We start from the raw sequence: 22,728 nt of genomic DNA, 5'->3' as shown, positions 1-22,728 counted from the left end.
TTACACAAGGGATAGTGAAACTACCTAGATCTTTGCATTTAGGTGGCAGCTTTTTTTGCAATATTGCAGAGACATTCTCACTTACATGTACCACCTTTTTCTCCTGAATCCGTTTCCTTGTTGTACAAATCTTCTTCAAAAACTTAGCGTACTTCGGGATTTGCTTTATTGCATCAAGGAGCGGGATATTGACGTGCACCTTCCTAAATGTCTCCAGAATGTCTTTTTCATCCTCCTTTACCTTAGATTACATAAACCTGCTAGGAAAGGGCACATTTAGTGGAATAGAACTAGACAAATTCGAATTTGGACTTACCTTGGTGGTTTGGGATGGTTTTGGTGCACTAGGGGGCTGCGGCAAGGTTTTGGCTTCCCTTGCCGTGGCCTTTGCTCCCTGTTCTTCTTCTTGCAGCAGCTTTTCCTCCTCACTAAGGCCTTGTTTGGATGGTTTTGGATGATTTCCAAGCTCCTTACCACTTCTCAACGTAATGGCCTTAGCGGTTTCAAAGCTTCCCTTTGGATTCACAATGGTTGAACTAGGAAGTTTGCCTTGCTCTCGAAACTGCCCAAGGAACTCTGAAATCTGCCTTATTTGCTTCTTTATGTCACTCATCTCTTTTTCTTGGTTTGCTATTCTATTAATTTGATTTTGTAATCCCTGTGATATAGAAGTTAGTAATTGAAAAGTTTGATCATTATCAATTAGCAAACCTAAGTTTTGTTGGGCAGTTTATGATTAAGGTTGAGATTGTGCAAATGGCCTTTGATATATCCCAGGGGGTGGCTGTCGAATTCCTCCTTGTTGTTAAGGTTGTTGAGGTTCCCTCCACTTGAAATTTGGATGATCTCTCCATCCCGGATTGTATGTATTTGAGTATGGATCATTCTTTGGTTGATTTTGACTTTGGTACCCCACGACATGGGCACTCTCCCATCCTCCATTCTCTATCAATCGAGGACATTGATCATTAAGATGTCCTTGCATAGAGTACACTCCACATATGGCCGCACCTTGCATTTTGGATCCTTCAACAACCTGAGACACAAGCATAGTGAGATTAGCTAATTGAGATTGAATTTCAGAAATCGCACTTACCTCATTCACTTGTTGTTGCCATGGAGGGTCTCTTTGTCCAACTCCCTCGTATTGTTGTGCATTCAAGGCTCGATTTGCAATTAGGACCTTGGCAGCCGCCTGTGTTTTGTCAACCAAAGCACCTCCTGCCGAGGCATCTAGCATTTGTCTCTCAATTGGAAGGAGTCATTAGTAAAAGTATTGAATTAGAAGCTCTTCCTTCATTTGGTGTTGTGGGCAAAATGCAACAAGGGCTTTGAAACGCTCATAATACGCTGGAAAAGACTCCACTTGGTTTTGTTGAATTCCGCTAATCTTCTTCCTTAAAAAAATTACTCTTGAAGTTGGAAAGAATTTCTCCAAGAACACTCGTTTCATACTTTCCCAAGAAGTAACGGTTCCAGGCGCCAATTCGTATAGCCAATCTTTAGCCTTTTCCAAAAGAAAGAATGGAAAGGCTTTCATCTTCAAAATGTTCCCATCGATATTGATGGGTGTCATGCTTGAACATACCACTTCAAACTCCTTAAGATGCTTGTTTGGATCTTCCATAGACAGCCCATGGTATTTGGGAATGTGATGCAACAAGCTAGACTTTAATTCAAACTCATCGGTCTTGTCCAGGGCTGCCTTAGGGTATTGAATGCAAATAGGCACGGCATTGTCCAACCCCGAAGCTGAAAGTTCTTTGATTGTTCGATTGTTCGCCGCCATGCTTTCTTCTTCTTCAAATTCAAATTCGGAATCTGAACTTGAACTAGGTGGATTAGGTTCTGGTTGCTTCCTCTTTCTTCTCAAAGTTTGTTCAAAATTGTCGTCAAACTCCAAGATGTTTGCACGAATAGGTTAAGAACTACGGGTTATAAACTAGTACCTAAAACAAAGCAAACAAACCAAATCAGCAACCACTTTAAAGGGCACGGCAAACATAAATAAAAAGACACAAAAACACACAAAAGACACTTTGACACGACACAAACAAAAGGGATTAACAAGTTTGCTAATCCCCGGCAACGGCGCTAAAATTTGATGTGAAAATTAACTTGACACACAAATTAAACCCTATTTGTGACAATTGTAGTAGTTATGTAAGTAGGGATCGTTCTAGACTGTGGATTAACTAGGGATGCTAATCAATACAAATAAGACTCAAAAACACTAAACTAGACTCTATAGATTCAAAACTAACTTAAGATATTTAAAACAGCAACCAACAATCAAAAAGACTCAATTCTAGACCTAACAAGTGATTTGGACGAAAATAGAACTTAACTTGACTCAAAAGACTTAAAGAAAATAGATTTTTACTCAAATAACAAGACTAAATGAAAGGGGGATTGTTTTTGACGAATTTAAAACTTAAAACAGAAACTTCGTAGAAAACACTTTGTAAAAACGAAATTAGGTGAATTAAATGGGTGAAAGGCTAGTTAGAGGGTCCTTCTCCACACATGATATATGCATATAAACCAATTTCCAATTATTTTTCCTTTAGACTATGAATGACAACGCCCCAAGTTAGTTGCATTGCACAACTAACCATCAGATTTTCCTTATTTCATTGAATTAGATGGAATACGCATCTAAACCAAATTATCTTTCTCAAGTTCCTTATATGAAACGCATGATAAAGATACATGTCAAAAATCATTAACTTTTATGAAAATCATAAAGATTGACAAGGCATTCATCACTATGAAACGCATGAGACTCATACCAAGGATTTACTTAACACGATTGTGACTAGCAACCTCCACTACTTATGAATATAAGTGAATAACTATTACGTGAGACCCCTTTATACTCTAGCATCAAATTCATGCATGCATGCAAATTAAGTGTCGACCCCCAACCCATATACATAAACAAGTTTTAATAACTTAGATAAACAAATCACATTCATGCCTTAAGAAACAATAACTGGACGTAATCAATTCATATAAAACATATAATCATGGCTTCGAATTCACCTCCAACTAAAACGAAATTAGTTCCACATGTTCACAAAACAAAGATAATTAAACTTAAACATTAAAAACAAAGATAGAATACACCTAGAAACACTCCAGGTGGCTCCTCCTTCCTTCCTTGCTGCCAACAATGGGGATTTGTGTGAATTTAGGCTCTCGAGGTGTGGTGGATGGTGTGGTGTGAAATTGTGGTAGAGGGTGTTGGTTTTTGAGTGTTGTGGCATCATGTATTTATAGAGTGATGGGGAGGCACGAAATTGGGCTGAAAATGAGAGGAATTAGGACTCCAAATCACCAAAGAACAAGGACACTTTCAATCAGATTCCAAGGAAGACAAGGAATGGTCCTTGTGGCAGATTCTAGAACTTCTAGAAGGGTTACATGTGGCATAAACTTAATGCACGAAAATAGGGCTTCTAGAACTTGATATTTAGGTGATTTAATGTGAAAAGGAGTCCTCTTTGAAGTTGGAATTAAGGTAGGAAAAGATTAGGATAGGATGAGATAAGATAAAGTTGGATAAGGTTTGGATAAGATAAGGAAATTTGGATATTATTCCTTCTTTGTAGCTGATTCCTTATCTTCAAAGTCTTTAATTTAATTCCTCTAGATCTTAATTAGATTCCTAGCCTCTCTTGATCTGCAAATTCGTCCATCCACCTTACTCCATGCATGTGCAATCCATTACAAGCCCAAAACTGCTCTAAAATGCTCCAAATTGCACTTTCTTGCCAACTTTGTCAATTGAACCTAAAAACACAAGAAAATAGCTTAAAACTCTCTAACAAGTAGAAATTAGCTATGTAAATGCAAGAAAACAAGCTAACTAAGTCGCATAAATATGCTCTTATCAGGACCATACTACCCAGCCCAACCCAACAAATGGGACCTAACCCATCTATTTAGGCCAACCTAGCTACCCAGCCTAAACCCAGTTTAGACCCGACTCGGATGGAATATTCTGTTAGGAAATATTCTATCAGGGAATATTCTCTGGAATATTCCTAAAATATTTTATGTTGACTTTTTGTTGACTTTTACGAAATTTGCTCGAGACCCCTCTTAAGGTATTTCGACGTCCTGAATCCGTTTTCAATGTCCGTTTTCCCAAATACAATCGGTATAGTATAATTTTATTAATTGGTCCCTTTATGTGCTTAGGTGCAATTGTTTATGGCGTTTTCATCTTCTCTAGTTTGCACGGCTCTTCGATGGCTAAGTATCTGTGAGTGGACCCCTTCTAAAATGCATGATTTTACTATTAGAAATGCATACATGAAAAGCATGATTTTATGGATACGTTTTATGAAATGTTTAAATTGGATTTACGCTTTATGAAATATTATGCTTCACTAGAGTTATGCTTATTGAGATATTCATGAATATGATCTAAGATATGATGTTTGAGCTATTGAGATCCGTTAAGATATATACATATATTTTGGAAATATTATGTTCATGTTTTATGTGCTTATTTAGTGGTTACTCATACGAACTGCCTACGGGCGAATGAAGATTTAGTTCTGCCTACGGGCGAATGATATCATTATATGGCTTCAGTCAGGTGATGTAGGGTCTATGGGTGAATGATACTGCCTTCGGGCAATTTTGATACCACAACTAAGCACACTATATATGATATATGTTTTATGAAGTTTTATGGCATGCTAGGGTTTTCGGAAAACCTATTACATATCATGCTATTGAGTTTTCTAAACTAAGGGTTAGTGCGTTGAAGAATAATTGTTTTAGTATTACTTATATATATAAACTTGGTCCACTCATGCTTTGTTTTACTCTCCCACATGATTTAGAATCGAGGCGTACAATCCCGACGTCAAGGCATTCCCGTATCAGTATCTTCGAGTCCTCTCGGTGTAGGACATTTTCCTTTTTTCGTACATTGTATAATACTCATTTTTAAATGTTTTGGATTAGTTGTATGCTTTGAACATGTTCCACAATATGAGTTTGATTTATGTTCGCTCTTTCTTCATAGTTCTCATGCATGTTAGTATGGCTTCATCACCTTCGGGTGTCATCCAGCACGTGCCTACCCTGGTGTTCGGAGGATATCAGGGTCAGGCGTGTCATAATTTGTGGGCCCAGACTTTTCGGATCAAGAAATCAAGTAATTGTTATTTGACCTTATGCTCGAGTTCCATGTGACGTTAGCCACGTTTTAATTTTTTTTGCCTCAAGCGCGTGCATGAACAGACATGTCAGTTGACAAAAAAAAAAAAAAAAAAAGACAATGGGGCTCACGTTGCAGCGCACTCAACCCATATGCGTATGGGCACATGGGCGATGTGGTACAATCTTGTCTGTTGGATTTCCAACGGTTAGAAAAATTTGAACTCGAACCCAACGGGTAGTACACGTGGCACAATGATAGATGAACTGTTACTCGATGATGTCACGTGTCGATCCTAGACGTATCTCGAGATCGGGGTGTGTAAGCATCGCTGCTCCGTTTATTCAACTCCACATCAGAGGCTGTTAAGTTCATGATGGGACTTCTAAGGTATGAGTATTCAATCTACCTTACTCCGACCCTCAAAATCATGGTCCCAAAATCTCTATAACTCAAGCACAACAATAAAAATAAAAAATAAAATAAAAAAATTTAATTCTTAATTTATTCTTTGAAACTTAATATTTTTTTTATTGTTGAACACATAGTGGAGATTTATAATCAAATCCGTTGGCACTTGTGGCATTATCTTATTGGATGGTGGGTCCCACATATATTCTAGTAGCGACTGTTGAGTTTAAGTGAGAAGGGAGAGGCCACAAGTCAAAGTGCAACGATTTTTTTGTTTCAGGGAGTTAAGTGGTGACTTTTAAGTTACAGAGAATAAAGTGGAATTAAAATCGAGTTTTAAGGGTCGTAGCTAAAAATTGGAACCATCTCTCCAGTTTGCCAATTTTGTCCCCAGTTATGCTTCATTGGTAGCCAACCTGTTTTCAAGCCCTTCATGTTTACATCAACCACATTGTTCCTGACATTTGTTTTTATGGTATAACTTATTTTTTCTCAAATCTTGGGAACGAAATACTTTCAATGTAATGCAATATCTAAAATAACAGACTTCATACTTTAATTTTAATTTATAAAATGGTGGTATCTTGTTTTATTTGTAAGGGTGCACTTTTGCTCACTACTTTCAGGTGGTAGTAATGCTCATTACCCTATTTATAATAGTTATATGTGTTTAAATTTTGAGATTTGTTTCTATACACAACACAAATTTCAAAATTGAAACTCATTTAACTGATAAATAGAGTGGTAAATATCATCATCACTTGAAAACAGTGAGTAAGAATATCCCCCATTTGTAAATAGGTTTTATAAAGATTCAAACTTTGTGGATGTTAAGTTCCATATCAAATTTTAACTTATTCATTATGAAGCCATGTAAATTCACGTTCTCTTAATATCGTTGTATAAAAAAGTAAAAAACTAAACCAATTTATAAAATTCCAATTAATGTAAAATAAAAATGCTATTACTCTTATCATATTTTACATATCACATTTATACGATATCTCCAATAAAAATGAGACCCACATGTATTAAGCAACACAAATACGATACAAGTATAACATTACTTAATGTAAAATACCATTTTCTTGCAAGTGCTTCGCATTGAAGGACAAGCGAACAGCATTTGCATGGAAAACAACAATTTGACCATTTGACCGGAAGATTCCCATAAACTGCGGCTCTCCATCAGCAGCCTCCTTGCAATAGCATATCTATTTTGGAGGCTGAGAGCTAGCAAGAATAGGCATGGGATGATGGTAATGTTGATGAAGTCCTCTCATGGTCGGTCTCTCTTGCCGCTGCTCTCGAAGGCTGAGAGCTAACAAATCAAAACCGAACCACACCGAACTAAACCCTACATTATCATGTCACCCCTATCGAAGATAGAAACTACCTAGATTCTAACCACCACCTTCAGAACCTCCACATACAACCACCCAATGCCGCGAGGTCAAACATTCTCCACCGTAATACTCACCACCTCTCTCTTGATTCTCGCGGTCTCAGCCAACTTGAGAAATCACATCCTTCATGTCAATCATGTTGACGCGACGAACGCCGATGCTAATCCAATTATGAATCACACGACATAGCTAATGCCGCCGACCACATTGGCAAGGTCGTCGGCGGCATTGCCAACGATGCCAACAGCCCCAACAGCCTTGTCAATAACCTTGCCAGCGCGTTGAAACCAAACAAGGACAACTTCACCGAGTACACTTGGCCGGCGCTGATCCAAGAGTTCATCATGGCCCATAATGAGATCCGAAGGGCGGAGAACATGAAACCGTTGGTGTGGAACGACACGATGGCCCAGTTGGCGGAGGACCGGGCCAAGAAGCAGGATCACGACTGTGGAATGCGGCACTCGTCGTATCAAGGTATGGGGGAGAACTTGTTCTGGGGTTACAAAGCGCATTGGCTGCCGAGGGAGGCAGTGTATGATTGGGCACATGAGAAGCAGTACTACAACAAAGAAAACCGCTAGTGCGAGCCAGACAAAGCATGTGACCACTACACGCAGATTATATGGGTTGGTATGGACCCCTATAACCCAATCCCTTTGTATCAGTTAGCTCATTATAGCCTGTCGACAACGTTGCCACCATCACCATTATCTTGAGATTCACATACTTCTCCACTATTGTCGTCACCATCATCATCGCCGCCATCATTACCTTCTCGTTTTGGTGAGGTTTCGGCTTCAAGTAGCAACACTTTTCTGAAACGAAAGGTAATTTTAATTACTTGGTTTTAGGCTTAAGCATGTTAACATCGTTAAAAGGAGAATGAGAACCTAACTTCAATAGTAAGGAAATGATTTTATTTAAATTGTCCGAAAAGATAAGAATCTAAGATACAAGAATTATAGTTCTTCTTATAACTTTTTGCTATTTTACTCTCTAGGGTAATAAAGGTGCGGGTCATCATGTTCCACGTGGACAAGATGGACAAAGTCAAGGTCATCACGTGCCACCTCAGGGTAATCACGGGCAGGGTCACGGGGATTTGGATCCTCTCCGGATCCCCTTCTTGGGGATCCAAGGATCAAAGCACAAAGACTGTTCATCTTACGACCATAATTAAATGTTTTTTATATTTTTAAAAATAAAATAATCTCATTTTACGTAAAAAAACATTTAGTTATAGCTGCACGATCTTTAATGAACAGTCTTTGTATATTAATCCTTGGATCCCAGGAGGAGATCCGGAGAGGATCCAAATCCGGCTCACGGGCCTCATCATGGTGGTCACCATCGTCAACCTCAATCACATTTCTCACAAGGTCATCACGGGACGCGACACGGTCATCGGCGGACGCGTCATCACGGCCAAGGTCAAGGGACTCGTCGTCGTGGTCACCGTCGTCAACCTCAACCTCAAACGCAATCGCCACAAGGTCATCACGTGCCACGTCAAGGTAATCAAGACCCAATTAATCACGGGCAAGGTCAAGTGCCTCGTCGTGGTTCTCACCACCATCAACCTCAACCGCAATCCCCACCACTAGTCGAAAAATCCGACCCGATACAACATTAGGGTAAGCCAAAACACTCGACCGCCACCACCTCCACTCTGATCGTCGTAAGCTTCACGTTATAGATGTTGTAGTGCCATACCTTTTCATACGAGCAGCTGAGACGTTAATTTTATGGAGCGATTTTGGCACTCCTCTTTGATCATTTGGACCCAAAGCTGAACATTTTGCAATTGTATCTGAACTCGTAGGAGTAGAGTGCAGTAGGCTAAAGGAAGACTGTTGAAATCACTACTTTATTACATCAATGGTGTTATTCTTTTTTCAATCATGCTTATTATCAGAACAACAACTTATGTACAGGTAAAAGATGAAAAAGTCTCCAATGTGTTTTTGGGAATTTCAATATTTTCCATGTGTTTGTAGCCCAAATAATTAAATAGCATGATGGATGCATATATATTTGCCACTCAGGGCTTGTTTGTGCCGTATGATTGGGTTGAAATGGAGAAATCTCAAATTTCAAGATATATTGGAAGTTAAAATGAATATTTTTCATTTGGAGGGGATTAGAAGACGATTAGCTATGAAGGATATTCATCCTTTTTAATCCTCCAATTTTGTGAGGATCAGAGTGAATTTTTTTTTTTTATGAGTAATTCTTCTATCTTTTAGGTAATCATAATTTTATAATTACCTATTCAGTTTTAATTTATTTTTTTATTCATTTCAATGATTGTATGTGTACCAGACGAGTCCTAAGAGAAAAGCAAAGTGACCGATTGATACACATTGTACAATCTAACAATTCAAAATCCCTATTCTGAATAGAAAACCTTGGTCTCTAACTGATAAGCCTTGGTAAAGAAAGCAGGCCAACACAGATATGTTGAAAAAATGCTGCTAACTGTAGATGCACCAATCAGAAAGTTCATCACAACAATCTGCAGATGAATGGCCTCCAGAGGAGAAGCTCCTCCCATTATGAGACCAGTCATTGCGCCAGGAAGCGAGATGAGGCCGACGGTTTTCGCATTGTCCAGAACTGGAGACAGAGAAATCACCAGAGCTCTCTTCACCTGCTGCATTGTTGCTTGGCGCGGTGTTGCACCGAGAGCCAACGCTGTCTCTACCTGCACAAGCAAATATTAAAATCCCAACTGGAAAATGACACAAACTAAATTATGATCGTACTGAACTAAATGTGACATTCGTGATCCATTTGCAATTACCAAATCATGAATATTGAACAATATAACAATGCAAGACTATATCTTGAACACAAGTTGTGGACTCCAGTGTCCGTTTGTAAATGTTTTTGTACGCAGCGCTTATGTTTGTCAGAAAAATACTTATAAGTACTTTCTGAAAATCACTTTTGGTTATTTCTGTCAAAAAAACGTCACAAGAGCTTTTGGATATATGATATCGCTATTGGAAACAGGCAGGCAGTCTTCCGGTGGAAAACTTGCAGGTAAAAGAAGAGAGGGATTTGGTACCGATATGGTTTTCTTCGGGTGAGAAATTAACCTACCAGGTTCATTTGACTTCGAATATCATCTCGAAGTCTTTTCATCGTAACCCCAGTTACCGTCATTGAATTTCCGACCATCATTCCCGCAACAGGGATAATATATCTTGGAGTGAAGGGGAACACGCTCAGCAGCACAAGTAGCAACATTGTGACTGAAGTTCCAGCCAATATAGAAGCCCCAGCAACATACTTCCCTCTAGGAACATGCTTAGCCCTTTGCCCTGCTGTATAACCAGCAACCGTCACCTGTAGGCCAACAATCACAAAGATCCTCAAATAATGTTGGAACTTTTACTATTGAAGCAGTAAGAATAAAAAGAGATACAAAACAAATAGAACCGGTTATAACCTTTTAATTACAAATTGAATTGGAGCGACACAAAACAAACAATAAAAGGACTAAACCGTGTTATATACGGTTTATGGTCTGATTAGTGTTTGATATCTTTTTTAGGAATGCATGATCATTCATGCTTTATCAGAAGATGGAAAACGCATACCTTTATTCTGTATCCACGAAAACAAAATAAAAAATAAGCAATAAATTCTTGGTTAGTAGGTGACTAAGATAACGAAACTCCTTAAGTAAGCAGAGTAAAATCAGAGGTCTCTACTTCTAAGGAAAAAAAAAAAAATTAAACCAACCCATCAACACGTTTCAAAAGCTTCATCCAAGAAAAGGTAATGACCAAACAGTTCATTTTTTTCTCGGAAACCAAACACATGGCAAGAAAGTTAGCACAATAGAAAGAATCACAAACCATGAAAAGGTAAGCCAGAACGATCCAAACGGCATTGTCCCGAGTGAAGATGAACTGAAGAACAAACCCGATAATTGAGAGCTGAATGAAGGCCCTAGCAATGGAGTAAATCATTTCTCTACCCAATCCCAGCTTCTGCATGTACGACAAGGCCACCGCCATGAGCACCACCACCGTCGCCGCCAGCGGCTTCACCATGCCCTTGAGAAAGTCCACCATCCATGACAAGTCCATGTTGGCCAGAAACTCAGGTAAGGGAAGAAGAACTTGGGCAGCAAATAGGCCTTGTATGAAATTGGACGGTGCAATGTCTGTGTGGTTTTGTGCGGTGGTGGAGAGGAGCGATGTCATTTGCTAGGAACTGATAACGAAATTCTGATTGCGACGGAAGAAATTAGTAATATGTGGTGAGAGAGAGAGAGAGAGAGAGAGAGAGAGAGGAAACGATCTTCCCCTGAAGTTCGAATTATATGGCGGAGAAAGGAGAAACGACCTTCCTCTGAAGTTCGAATGATATGGTGGAGTTGACAACTCCAAGATTTTTAAGTACTTTTGCACGTACCTTTTGGTATGACGGTTATCTACCACATGTTTACAAATGTTTTTTCTGACATACAAAACTAATCACAATTTAAATATACGGTGTATTAACATTGCGGTCAGTTTTTTTAAAATATCATTGTATCAAAATCATTTTGTGCACTTTGTAGTAGTCGGGAGTTTTTTGGGTCAACTTGGCGGTGTGTAAAGGCGGGTAGGGCCGGGGTTGCGTAGCGGGAATGGTGGCGGCTCGGCCGCTGACAGAGGAGAGTTGATCCAGTGGGAGAGCTGCTGAGTCTGAATTTTTTTGGTTAGTTTGGTAAATCCACGTCGACATGGCATTGATCCATGAATTCTTCCTCCGTCACGTTTACTTGTTCAATACCAAATCAAAGCATTTCAATCTTTAATCTAAAAATATATTCTTAATTATTTCTTAAATTCTTAGAAAATTACTTGTCGTGTTCGTAATGACTCAAGGGGTCGAAGGCCAAGAAGTGAGTTATTTATTGCCAAGAAATGTCAAAAAGTTCTTGTTTAGCAACAACGGTAGTTTTGTGTTACAAATTCAATCAAATTATAATGTTGCGGCTCTTTTAAAATTGTCGTTATGCTATATGTTAGAAAACAATTTTTGGACCATAAATTGTAAGAGTATCTGCACGCTAAATTTACATCAAGATACTTCATGTAAACAATGAACTATGCATAACGATACATATGGTTGTCAGCAATGTTCTGGTAAACTTTTTAGAGTCGCCAAGGTCAAAAGTGTTTATAATGTGTTTGTGAAATCTTTTGAATAATAGTGTTATAATTTTTGTTTATTTTTATTATAAGAGATATCATTCCACTAAGTTATATTAGGGAGATGATTTAAAATCGAAACACAATAGATTCTATTCACCACTTACACAATTCTCATTTTATATTTGTCATGAAATTAGTATACAAAATGACAAAATATTACTTATAACAAATCAAATAACTGTCATTCTTGCCTTACAAATTTGTACTCAAATTGATATATTAATTGGTTTTTGGTAGCAACTGATAGATTGTCTAGATGCTTAGAGCTTTTCTATTTAGATCTTCGTGTCCTGAGTTTAAACTTTCTTTTTCTTCTTAGTGTGATTAGTGTAAAATATTGCTTATAATAAAAAATTAGTAAATATAAAATACATTTTTTAAGAGCAACAGGGTGAATAATAAAATGCATTTCAAATTCTTGGTGGTTCAGCAACATGATGAGTAATTTTTTTTCGTTCTCATGCATACCATGAGGTTAATTTTGTTGCGGATGCTTCAACTTCAATGGGGCAGTCATCTTTTAATCCAATGGTGTGATATCGCTCACTGTTTAGGGAAGCAATTTTGCTAGCTCTTCTTGCTCTTAGGTTGTCTCCAATCCTGGGCTAAAAGCTATTTTTTAGCTTTTATTCCCCCTCCCCCCCCCCCCCCAACCCAACAGAAACCAAGTTAAATGTGTGGCCTAAAACCTAAAACTCAAATGAAAGCTAAATACCAGCCAGGATTTAGCCCAAATGCATGTGGACTCACCCAAAGGAAGCCCAATCTCAGCCCAAAGACACGCCACACTTTCCCCATGCGATTTGATGCCTTCAGCGCCCGACATTGGCGGCCCACTATCAGGGCAACTGTCGACCACCATCAAGAGCCCAACGGCTCTATTTTTCATTCGACAGTTGCCAACGGTCCATATTCAAATTTTGTTTTATAAAAAAAAATCTAATTTTAAAATACATTGAATCCAACGACAGAGATCGAATATAATAAAATCTAACGGTTGAAATTTAAATCCAACAGCTAAAATAATTAAAAAAAATTATTTTACTCAAAATTCACCCAAAAACTCTATAAATACCTATGTATCTATTCAAACATCCACACAAAACTCACTTTTCTCCTACAATTCTTCCATGTTTTCTTTCTACCATTTCTTCCCATTTCCAATTTTTTCAAGATGGCAAGAGAGCATATTAGAGGTCGTAATTGGACCTATGAGGAAGATGTTGCTCTATGCTTGGCATGGGTTTCTATTAGTGAAGATGGTGCCGTTGGCACAAATCAAAACAAAAGGGTTTTGTGGGGTAAAATCGTTGATAAGTTCCATAAAAACTCCAACATCGGCCGAAGGGAAGGTGTTGGTGTTTACGAGCGGTGGAAGGTTATCAACAAAGCATGCACTTTATGGAAAGGAAGCTTGGAGAGAGCTGTGGTTGCCATGGTTAGTGGAAGGAGCGCCACATAAATTGTGAGTGTTTTTGTTGATATTTTATTTGTCACATTCATAATATTATTTTGCAACTAATTGATTTTATGTATCTTTTGCATAGGGTGACAAAGCAATGGCAATTTACAAGACAAGAGTAACACCAAAAAATCAACCTTTTAAGTTGCAACATGCTTGGGACGTCCTCAAGGATTGTCCAAGATGGGGAACCGATGTGGATCAACAATGGGGAAGATTATTTCAATGTGAAGCCGCACTGACAAATGATGTCAATGAAGGTGTCGATGAATTGACCCCAACTTCTTCTTTTGCAAGGCTCTCGGGAAGAGATAAGCAAAAGGAAGCAAATAGAAAAGGGAAGTCCCAAGATCCAATGAGTGCACAAATTACTACAGGATTTGCAAGATTAACAGAAAGCTATAACTCTCAACAAGAAGAAGCAACCCAAATGTGTTTGGCCATGAAGGAAGAAGGGGACAGGGAGCACGAAAAGTTTGAATGTAATTTCATGATGGAGGTCCTCAACAAATACACTCCAGAAAGGAAGAATGTGACAGTCCGTCCCTGATTTTTCGTATCGCATGTGTGAAATGACGGTTTTGCCCCTAGTGGATAATTGTGGTTTGTGTGGTTGTTTTGGGTGCTTGGTTGGTTGCATCTCAGCCACACATCCATCTTCATTTCCATCACCTTCTCCTGTTGACTCTCTCTATCCCGAAGTCTCTCTCTCTTTCTTTTCCTTCTTCTTCTTCGTACGGACAAGACCAAATTCTTCGAAAACGTTGTAGATCGTGGTGAAGACTTGGACCATTATGTTCGTGAGGTTCATACGAGTTCAACCATACCTATTTCAGATAAGGAAACCTTCGATTTCACGTCGAACTTGAGATCCCCGATTTGGTTACTGTTTATGCACACGTGAATTGTTGCATTTTAGGGAATTTGAAGCTTGTATGAAGTTTGGTGAGGTCCTTAGGAAGCTCGGGGTGGTTCGTTTGAAGGTTTTGGACGTCAGGATCGTGAATTGCAGGTTTGGCCAGATTTTGTGAAGTTTTTCCGACGAGATTCCGTTGGTTTTAGTGCTTGAAAGTGGTAAGGTTTTGTTCTACTAATTGAGCTTCATTTTGTTACAATTTCGTGGAATTTGGTTGAAAAACGAGTGAGAAATGAAGTTTAGAAGTTTTTCCAGTTTTCCTGCGACGGCGACGGCGCAGGAGGTTGGCCGGAGAAGATGACGGAATATTCCTAACGGTGTTAAGTTAACTGTAACGGAATCTGTTAGTTTTAACGAAATATTCCTGACAGCGTTAACTGACGCCGTCAGTGTGCCAGGCACACGCCTGCGCATGGGCGACGCGTGTAGCCATGCCTTGGTCGGCGCGTGGGGACACGTGAGACGTCGAAGAATTATTTTAAAAATATGGGGATGTTCGTGAGGTTGAGTAGATCACGTTGGTGTATTCACACACCCCATTTGAGCATTGTATAAGAAGTTATTACCTAGTTTGGGTTATGTGCTTTAAATTAACGTTTTTATAGTTGTTTTGCATATAGATGAGACCTATCTCAAGAACGAGCACAGTCACTCGAGGCAAAGGGGTTACGACCCTTCTACATACCAGTGAGTGGGCTTTTGGTTTTCCGTATATAAATATATATTTGTGATTTTCCCAGAAAATGAAATGAAATGTTTATATGTTTTAAATGCCATGCATTGTGTTTGCTTATTTAATTATGCCTTAGTAATTGCATATATGTATGTTTGGTGCTGCAAATGCATAGGTAAGTGCCAAGTAAGTGATGGTTTATGTTTGGTGTTTAGTAGTGATTTGAGATGCATAGAGAGCTCATTGAAGGAAAATTTGTGAAAAACATGTTCATTTAAGCAACATCAATAGCATGCAATTAACAATTAAAGGCGGAATCATGCTTGTATGCACTTAAAACAAAACATTTACCCATGAAATTCAAAGCCTAGTAGATAGGTGAACCAAGACTCAACTCAAAACAAAGTGAGTTGAGAAATCAATACCTTTGTAGATTCCTCTTTGCATAAGCAAAGGCTAATCACCCAAAGAAAGGGCCTTCATTCCTTGCATCTTGGATCCATGGATTTGGATGGATGAAAAGGTTTCTCCAAGTTCCCAAAATTGAGAACCTCTAAGTCTCCACACCAAGGTATATTGTAGAAGAAATGAGTGACCTAGAGGAAGTAAGATTGCTAGCTATTCCCCTCTAGATTGGCCAAAATTTTTGAGAGAAAGGAGAGCTTGTGTTCTCATCCTTTCCCCAAAAAAAACCCTTAGTAAATTTTAGGCTATAAAGTCCTTTATATAGTCCCTTCAAATAAGTGACCTAATGGACCAAAAGCCCTATTCTTTTACACATGGCTAGCCTATAGGTTTATTGGGCTTTCAAGCCCTTTGTTTTATTCAAGTTGTCATACAACTTGAGTTAATGGGCTTGACATTCAAATCCCATTGGGCCTTGCGGCCCAAAACTAACCCGAGGTCATTAACGAACTTATTCGTTTGATTAATTAACATATTAATTAATCCTAGCCTTAGATAAATAATTAAACCATTTAATTATTCTTACTCATCTCCGTTGAATCTTCAATCTCTACCTTACACGGTGTACGATCCATTAGGTTCCTTTTAGCGAGGCAGTGGGCGATTCAAACTCTTTCAAATCGATTGTGAATTGAAACTTACTTTCAATTCTCCCGTTAGTGATAATACACTTTTAGGGCTTCCACAAACCATGAGTGACACCTAGCAGCATATCATGGTTACCCAAGCTAATCAGAAGAGGTGGAGAACCTATTCAGTTTAGGATTACAAATGCAATACGGTCTTTCTCTAATACAATACTCTTGACCACATTGTTTGGTTTGATAGTTTATTCATGTCTACTATCCAATGTGAATCTTGTACTTATATGATTACCTTGAATGTGATCTGGAACGCATTCCAACATCTCATTTATACTCTGGCCAGAGATTCTAAATCATATCATAGAGTATTCTCCCTCAAATAGTTTGAAGGTTAGAGATCCCTGTTGCGCATTCACTTGCCTCCATGGCTAAGTGGCTTAACCCCAACGATGCCGTGGACACCCTGATAGAGTGACGTTGACATAATCAAAGATTAAGGACCTAACCACAAGACAACTGTGATGCCTCAGGTCAAAAGACTAATTTGCATTATCCCAACCATGAGTTCTCATGTGACATGAATATGAGAACTCTTCGTTGATCGTGTTCAGTGAACTCATTCTCTATTGAGCACCTACGTACTTGTCTTGATGTCACACACACCAATGACTCGAGACTAGTCACTCTCCCTGAGAGAAGACATAGCACGTACTGATCTTAACGGACTGTCAATGCCCAATTGACAATCCTATGATCAGGAACGTTTAGGATGTGTCAACGAAAGAATGGTCTCATGAATCTAACTTCTTTAGATCACATTCTTCCAATCACATATTCCTTGGACTTATCGTTTAAGCATATAACATTTATATGAGACGGCTCAAACAATAATCTTTGCCCTTTACATTTAAACTACATTAGTTTGAAATGATCTACATTAGTTTGAAATGTCCGTAAAGTATCATCATATGATTGGTTTTAGGGCACATTTCCAACAATCTCCCACTTGCACTAGAGCCAATTAGCTTAGTCATCATTGATGATACCTCTTCTGTAATTCATTTCATAAATGGCTGAGTAGTAGGCCTAAACAATGGATATCTATATGTTATCCATAGAAGCAACCTTGAGAATAACGACGTCACCATTATACATGATTCTCAATCATGTGGTTCAGTCTCTCATTTGAGTTCGGACTTTTGATGAGACCTTGATTCCCTGGCTTGAGCTATCGCCCCATTAGTGTCATACACTTTCTGGTTGGAACCGAATGAAGAGTTCATGAATGAACTTTCCCATCCAAACAACAATGTTGTAAGCTTCTATATGGCAATATATTTTGCATACATGATGGAACACATTAAAGTCATTTACTTTTAACGTTTCCACCCAAATATCTCTTTAGTCATAATAAAGAGATATCTCATTATCACTTCATTCATAATGAAGAGATATTCTATGATGGATTAGATTCATAATCTAATACATTTACGCTTCCATTACGTTACTCTAATTCTTCCTCATTCTTGAGGAATCCATCCTTAGTATTTCTTAAATACCTAAGGATTCACTTGACAGTTGCCATGGTTCTGATCCTGGGCTTGCACTGATATCATCTTGTACCGTTCTAGGTACGACTTATATCAATGTTTTCATACAATATGAAATACATAAATCACCTTTCTGCGTATGCATAAAGGATTCTATTTACGCATTATTTCTTTGGGATTCAAAGGGTACATTCCCTTTGAGAAGAACAACTTCCTAGTCTCACTAGAATTGTCATTCTAATTGAAGTTTATCATCATATGAGAAACTTCCTAGCATCTCTTGTCTATTTTAGGGATTGATATAATCCAATTATATCTTGAAATCTATCATTATAGATTTCCATCCCATGTATATAGACTATGTCTCCCATATACATTCTATCATTATAGAATGTTTAAAGTCATAACTTTAACGATGAAGAATTCCTTTCATTTTCAAAATTAATATATATCATGTATATATATATATATATATATATATATATATATATATTCAAATTTAGGAATATGATCAACTCCCACTAATCTTTTGTAAACCTAGTAAACAAAAGATTCATTTACATCTTTATGAGAAATCAAACAATTGATCTTTTCTCATAAGACGCTTATAGCTCCCACTAGCTTGCTAAGATCCATGATGGATGGCTCTCTACAACTAACATGTCTTAGAAGTATATATCATATATATATGGGTAATTGATAATGTCCAACGAACTAAATCTTATTTATGTTCATTCTTCTCCTAATGGAGAAATTCATTATCTTACGATGCTACTTTCCTTGATATTTTTCAAGGAAATTAATCTAAAGTGTTACTTTTTCCTTGGATCAAATCGAAAGAGGTAAATACTTTAGACGTCTTACTCATCTACTTACATTTCTTGAATTCTTTGAAACCTTTTGCAAAGTATTCGGACTTGTGTTTATTCAAAATAAACTATAGTCCAACCGAGAGTGATCTTCGGTGAATGTCATACAACATGAGTAGTATTATGTTGTGGACAAGTGCCACTAACATCTTAGTGAATCAACCTCAACAACTTTGTGATTCTTTCTTCTTTCAAAAAGAATAAAGATTCGAACATTTCGCCTCTATGCAATTTTAACAAGAAGGTATTGGATCCGGATCTAACGATCCAAAGCATCCATCTATGACCAACTCGTAACTTATGTTTTAGAGGTATCACAACTCAGTTGGGATTAGTCACTACCTTGCAACCTTTTGGGTTTTAAGCATCATCGTATTCTAAACAGTTAAACTACCACATCATCTCTACTATAGAGACAACCAATTAAATTACAATAATCTAATTATTGATTAATAAAGAACAATGTTTTTTGTCAAACAAAACATTTATCCATCTCTACTATAGTGACGGATTTAAGTTCCTTAAAATTGGAATGTAAAGACAATCTTTAGTATTTTCCAATTTCTTTGGTAGTTCATATGAGGAAGTAAGTGCAATCCGCTTTCGCAGAGATCTATATTTTATTCACTTTCCGAATGTGAAGTACTTTCTCTTCTCTCATTAATCTTCTACTTCTTATTAGCACACTTTTACAACAATTGTAAAACATAGTTACTAATACAGAATCAAGCATTCAAGTAGAAGAACCAACTGTTTTGAACTATGTCAAGAACATATTACAACACCTTCGAAAGGTGTGTTCTTGACACTTGCAAGACATTTCTTGCAAATACCCCTTCCAATGCCCATCCTTTCATAAAGAAAGTTTGTTCCCTTGGAGTTATTTTGCCTTCTTCATTTGACTTCCCTTTTGATTACAATAGTCATGGTCCCTAAACTCCCACTATCTCTCTTGAAACTCATTTCAAATGTGTTATACACATCAAACGATTTGGAGAGCGTGCGATTATTGTTCACTATATAGTTTACAATAAACTTAGTGAACCATTAGGATAGGGACACAAAGGTGAAGTCCTTGCCTAGTTTCCGTCTCGTTAAGTGGTTTAACACTTCAACACTCAATGATTCAAAATCATCATAAGTCCATATAAATGGACTATTTTTGTCAACCAACCATTATGTTCTAAACATAATAACAAACTCTCAAGAGTTGTTCAAGGCAACTCTCATTTCTTCATACAACAATTTGTAAGTGAAGAATCATGGCACATAAAGTGTCCATGCCCTTGTGCTTACTTCTCAAGTTCCTTGTTCGTGTAACAAAGAGACAAGTACTAGAGTTTGCATTGTCCTCTTCATGGTAGACTTATCTAACATGTTCTTCTATTGATACATTATCAATAGGAAGATTGTGAGGATGAGACTACTTAGGTACTTTTACAATCCATTCAAGACAATCTATGGGATTGTAGAACTAAGTCCGGAAATTAAAGCGTTTGGTTTTTCTTTGTCAAGTTTTGGATAGCGTTTGCAAATATATTGGTAAACAAATACATAACGAATATAAATTGATTAATTTTAAGCCATTTGATTCGGGTCTTTAAATCAAATAGCACCACCCACTATTTTTGGCAAATTCCATATCCCTCATCGGAATTCGAGAGTTTTGGAGGAAACTCTTAGTAGGGTATGGGAGGCTCACCATTACCAAGCCCACCTCACGATGATACGATGTTGGTTAGCAAAAATAATGATGAGAGAATAACGCTTTACTCATTTACAACGTTTGTAATTACCCATCTTGTTTGGCCTCTAGAGAATGTTGCCTCACGATGATACGATGTTGGCACTATTGCACTTAGTTAAGTTATTCCCACCATGCTTAGTTCGTGTAGGGGTTCAAGAATAACCTCACGATGATACGATGTTGGGTATCCTCGTTGCCTACACTCACCTCATCATATGCGTATAGACTCCTCCTGAATGTAAGCATGCACTTTGTACTCCCCCATGATAGGGTGAAGCCGGTGTACAAGTCACAAACGATTGGAGCCTACCACGGTGGAAGGCCACGAAGAGATATTCAAAGCATCTCTCGCTTATCAACTTAATATTGATTTGGTTGAGGGTTTTTAGGTCTCATCACATATAAACATACATTTTAATCCAATTAAAACATTTTGGTCCTATTACAACTATTGGTCCATTTGATTGATTTAGTTGTATATAATACTCCCACTAAGCTTTTAAAACGGTTTTTAAAGCAAGAGTATATGATACTACTAACATAAGGTTTGCATTCATTGATGGACTATATAGTTGCCTTAGGGCCTTAGGATGACTATGAACCTTTGATTCGATTCAAACACGAGCCTAGTGTTGAATCTCGGTCTAGGGATGGAGATTGATTTTAGTTACGCGTTTAATCACATTAAGGCGTGTTGTCTTATTGGGCGTTGGACCCAACTACTCCATTTTCATGCATATCGAATAAAACAAGAAAGGAGTACTTCAAAGTAAATAAGAGTTTATGCTCTTTTACAACAATTGATCAAATCAAATTACTTTAAAGTAAAGAAGAGCTTATGCTCTTTTACAACAATTGATCATATCAAATTACAACCAAAATTTAATCTACACATTCCCATGGTTCAAACAAATTTGAAACGGCCTTTCACATAGCTCAATTATCGTAGGCTAAGGTTCATAATCACCCTTTCTTTAATTAATTAACGCTTTAACTAATTAAACTTGAATGCAACATTTTCATTTGGTTTTTGTATCCATAGAATTGATTTAAATGGAGCTAAATGAAATGAAAATCCAATTCTCATTTAAAGAGACAAAACAATTTTTGTTCTCTACCTAATTTGGGCCAAAATGCTATGACCTCAACTTGTTTGGGCCATAGTGCAATTAACCTCAACTTTTGGGCTATTTTGCAAAAACTTAAACTTTTGGGGTCACTTTGTAAAAACACAAAAGTCCACTACTTCATGTAATTACAACTAGAACCCAAAAATTTCCACAAAAAATAAAACTTCATTAAAGGAGCAAAACAATTTGTCCTTTTAGTGATTTTGGACCTTTACGTAAAAACGTAAACTTTTGGGTCAAAATGCAAATACACAAAAGTATCAAAACTTTATATAATTGCACAAAAGCCCCACAAGGACCCTAATTGAGTAGGGTGGCTGATTTTGAAGCAAAGTAATAAAAAAAATTTCAAAGTTTTTGTAAGTGGGGTGTGTGTAATGGAATAAATCATTACACACCAACCCACTAAAATTTCTTTAATTTTTCAAAATAAATATCTAATATATTTAAACATAAGAAATATTTCAAAACAAAAACTTTATGAAATAAATCAAAACTTTGAATCAAAACACCAAACCTTTTGTTCTTGGCAAGAACATATCAAGAACAATGAAGAACATTCATGAAAACCCATAAGAGCTCCATGAACATTCTTCACCCAAAAACATCCCAAAACCACTCAAACTTAAGGGAAATAACATACAACCATACTAGGGTACATAGGGGTTCCAAAAGTCACTTTAAAACAATTTTAACAAGTCAAACAAGAACCCAAAATTCCACCATTTGGATTTGGCCGAATTTCCCAAAAAAAAAAACATGGCACCAAATTTTAGCTCCAAAATTCATGCTCATATGAACTACATCTACAACATTTGAGATGACAAATTTTCTAACAAAATTTACATTCAAAGAAGCAAGAATAAAGCTTGTAACAATTACAACATTCAAATCACAAACTATGAACTACAAAACCCAAAAGGATTCACCAACTACTAGACTTAGGCTCTTGATACCACTTGAAGGAAAATTTGTGAAAAACATGTTCATTTAAGCAACATCAATAGCATGCAATTAACAATTAAAGGCGGAATCATGCTTGTATGCACTTAAAACAAAACATTTACCCATGAAATTCAAAGCCTAGTAGATAGGTGAACCAAGACTCAACTCAAAA

The 22,728-nt window shown here is 37.4% G+C and overlaps 1 protein-coding gene and 1 pseudogene across 1 annotated transcript; one reads left to right on the top strand and one right to left on the bottom strand.

The window, feature by feature from the left end:
- Positions 1 to 6,683: 6,683 nt before the first annotated feature.
- Positions 6,684 to 8,603, top strand: LOC125475380 (annotated as a pseudogene).
- Positions 8,604 to 9,273: 670 nt separating this feature from the next.
- Positions 9,274 to 11,428, bottom strand: LOC103933070 (protein ALUMINUM SENSITIVE 3-like). Its single transcript, XM_009342724.3, has 3 exons — positions 10,866 to 11,428; positions 10,105 to 10,350; positions 9,274 to 9,703 (listed from the first exon to the last, which is right to left on the bottom strand). Exons 1-3 carry the CDS (start codon positions 11,214 to 11,216, stop codon positions 9,389 to 9,391), a joined length of 912 nt encoding a protein of 303 aa, XP_009340999.2. The 5' UTR covers positions 11,217 to 11,428; the 3' UTR covers positions 9,274 to 9,388.
- Positions 11,429 to 22,728: the final 11,300 nt, after the last annotated feature.

The sequence above is a fragment of a genome, unplaced genomic scaffold (assembly GCF_019419815.1).
Source record: "Pyrus x bretschneideri cultivar Hongxiangsu unplaced genomic scaffold, Pyrus_bretschneideri_v1 Contig144, whole genome shotgun sequence".
NCBI classification, from domain to species: Eukaryota; Viridiplantae; Streptophyta; class Magnoliopsida; order Rosales; family Rosaceae; genus Pyrus; species Pyrus x bretschneideri.
Note: the sequence above shows the minus strand (reverse complement) of the source record. Positions and strands in the feature narration are given on the sequence as shown.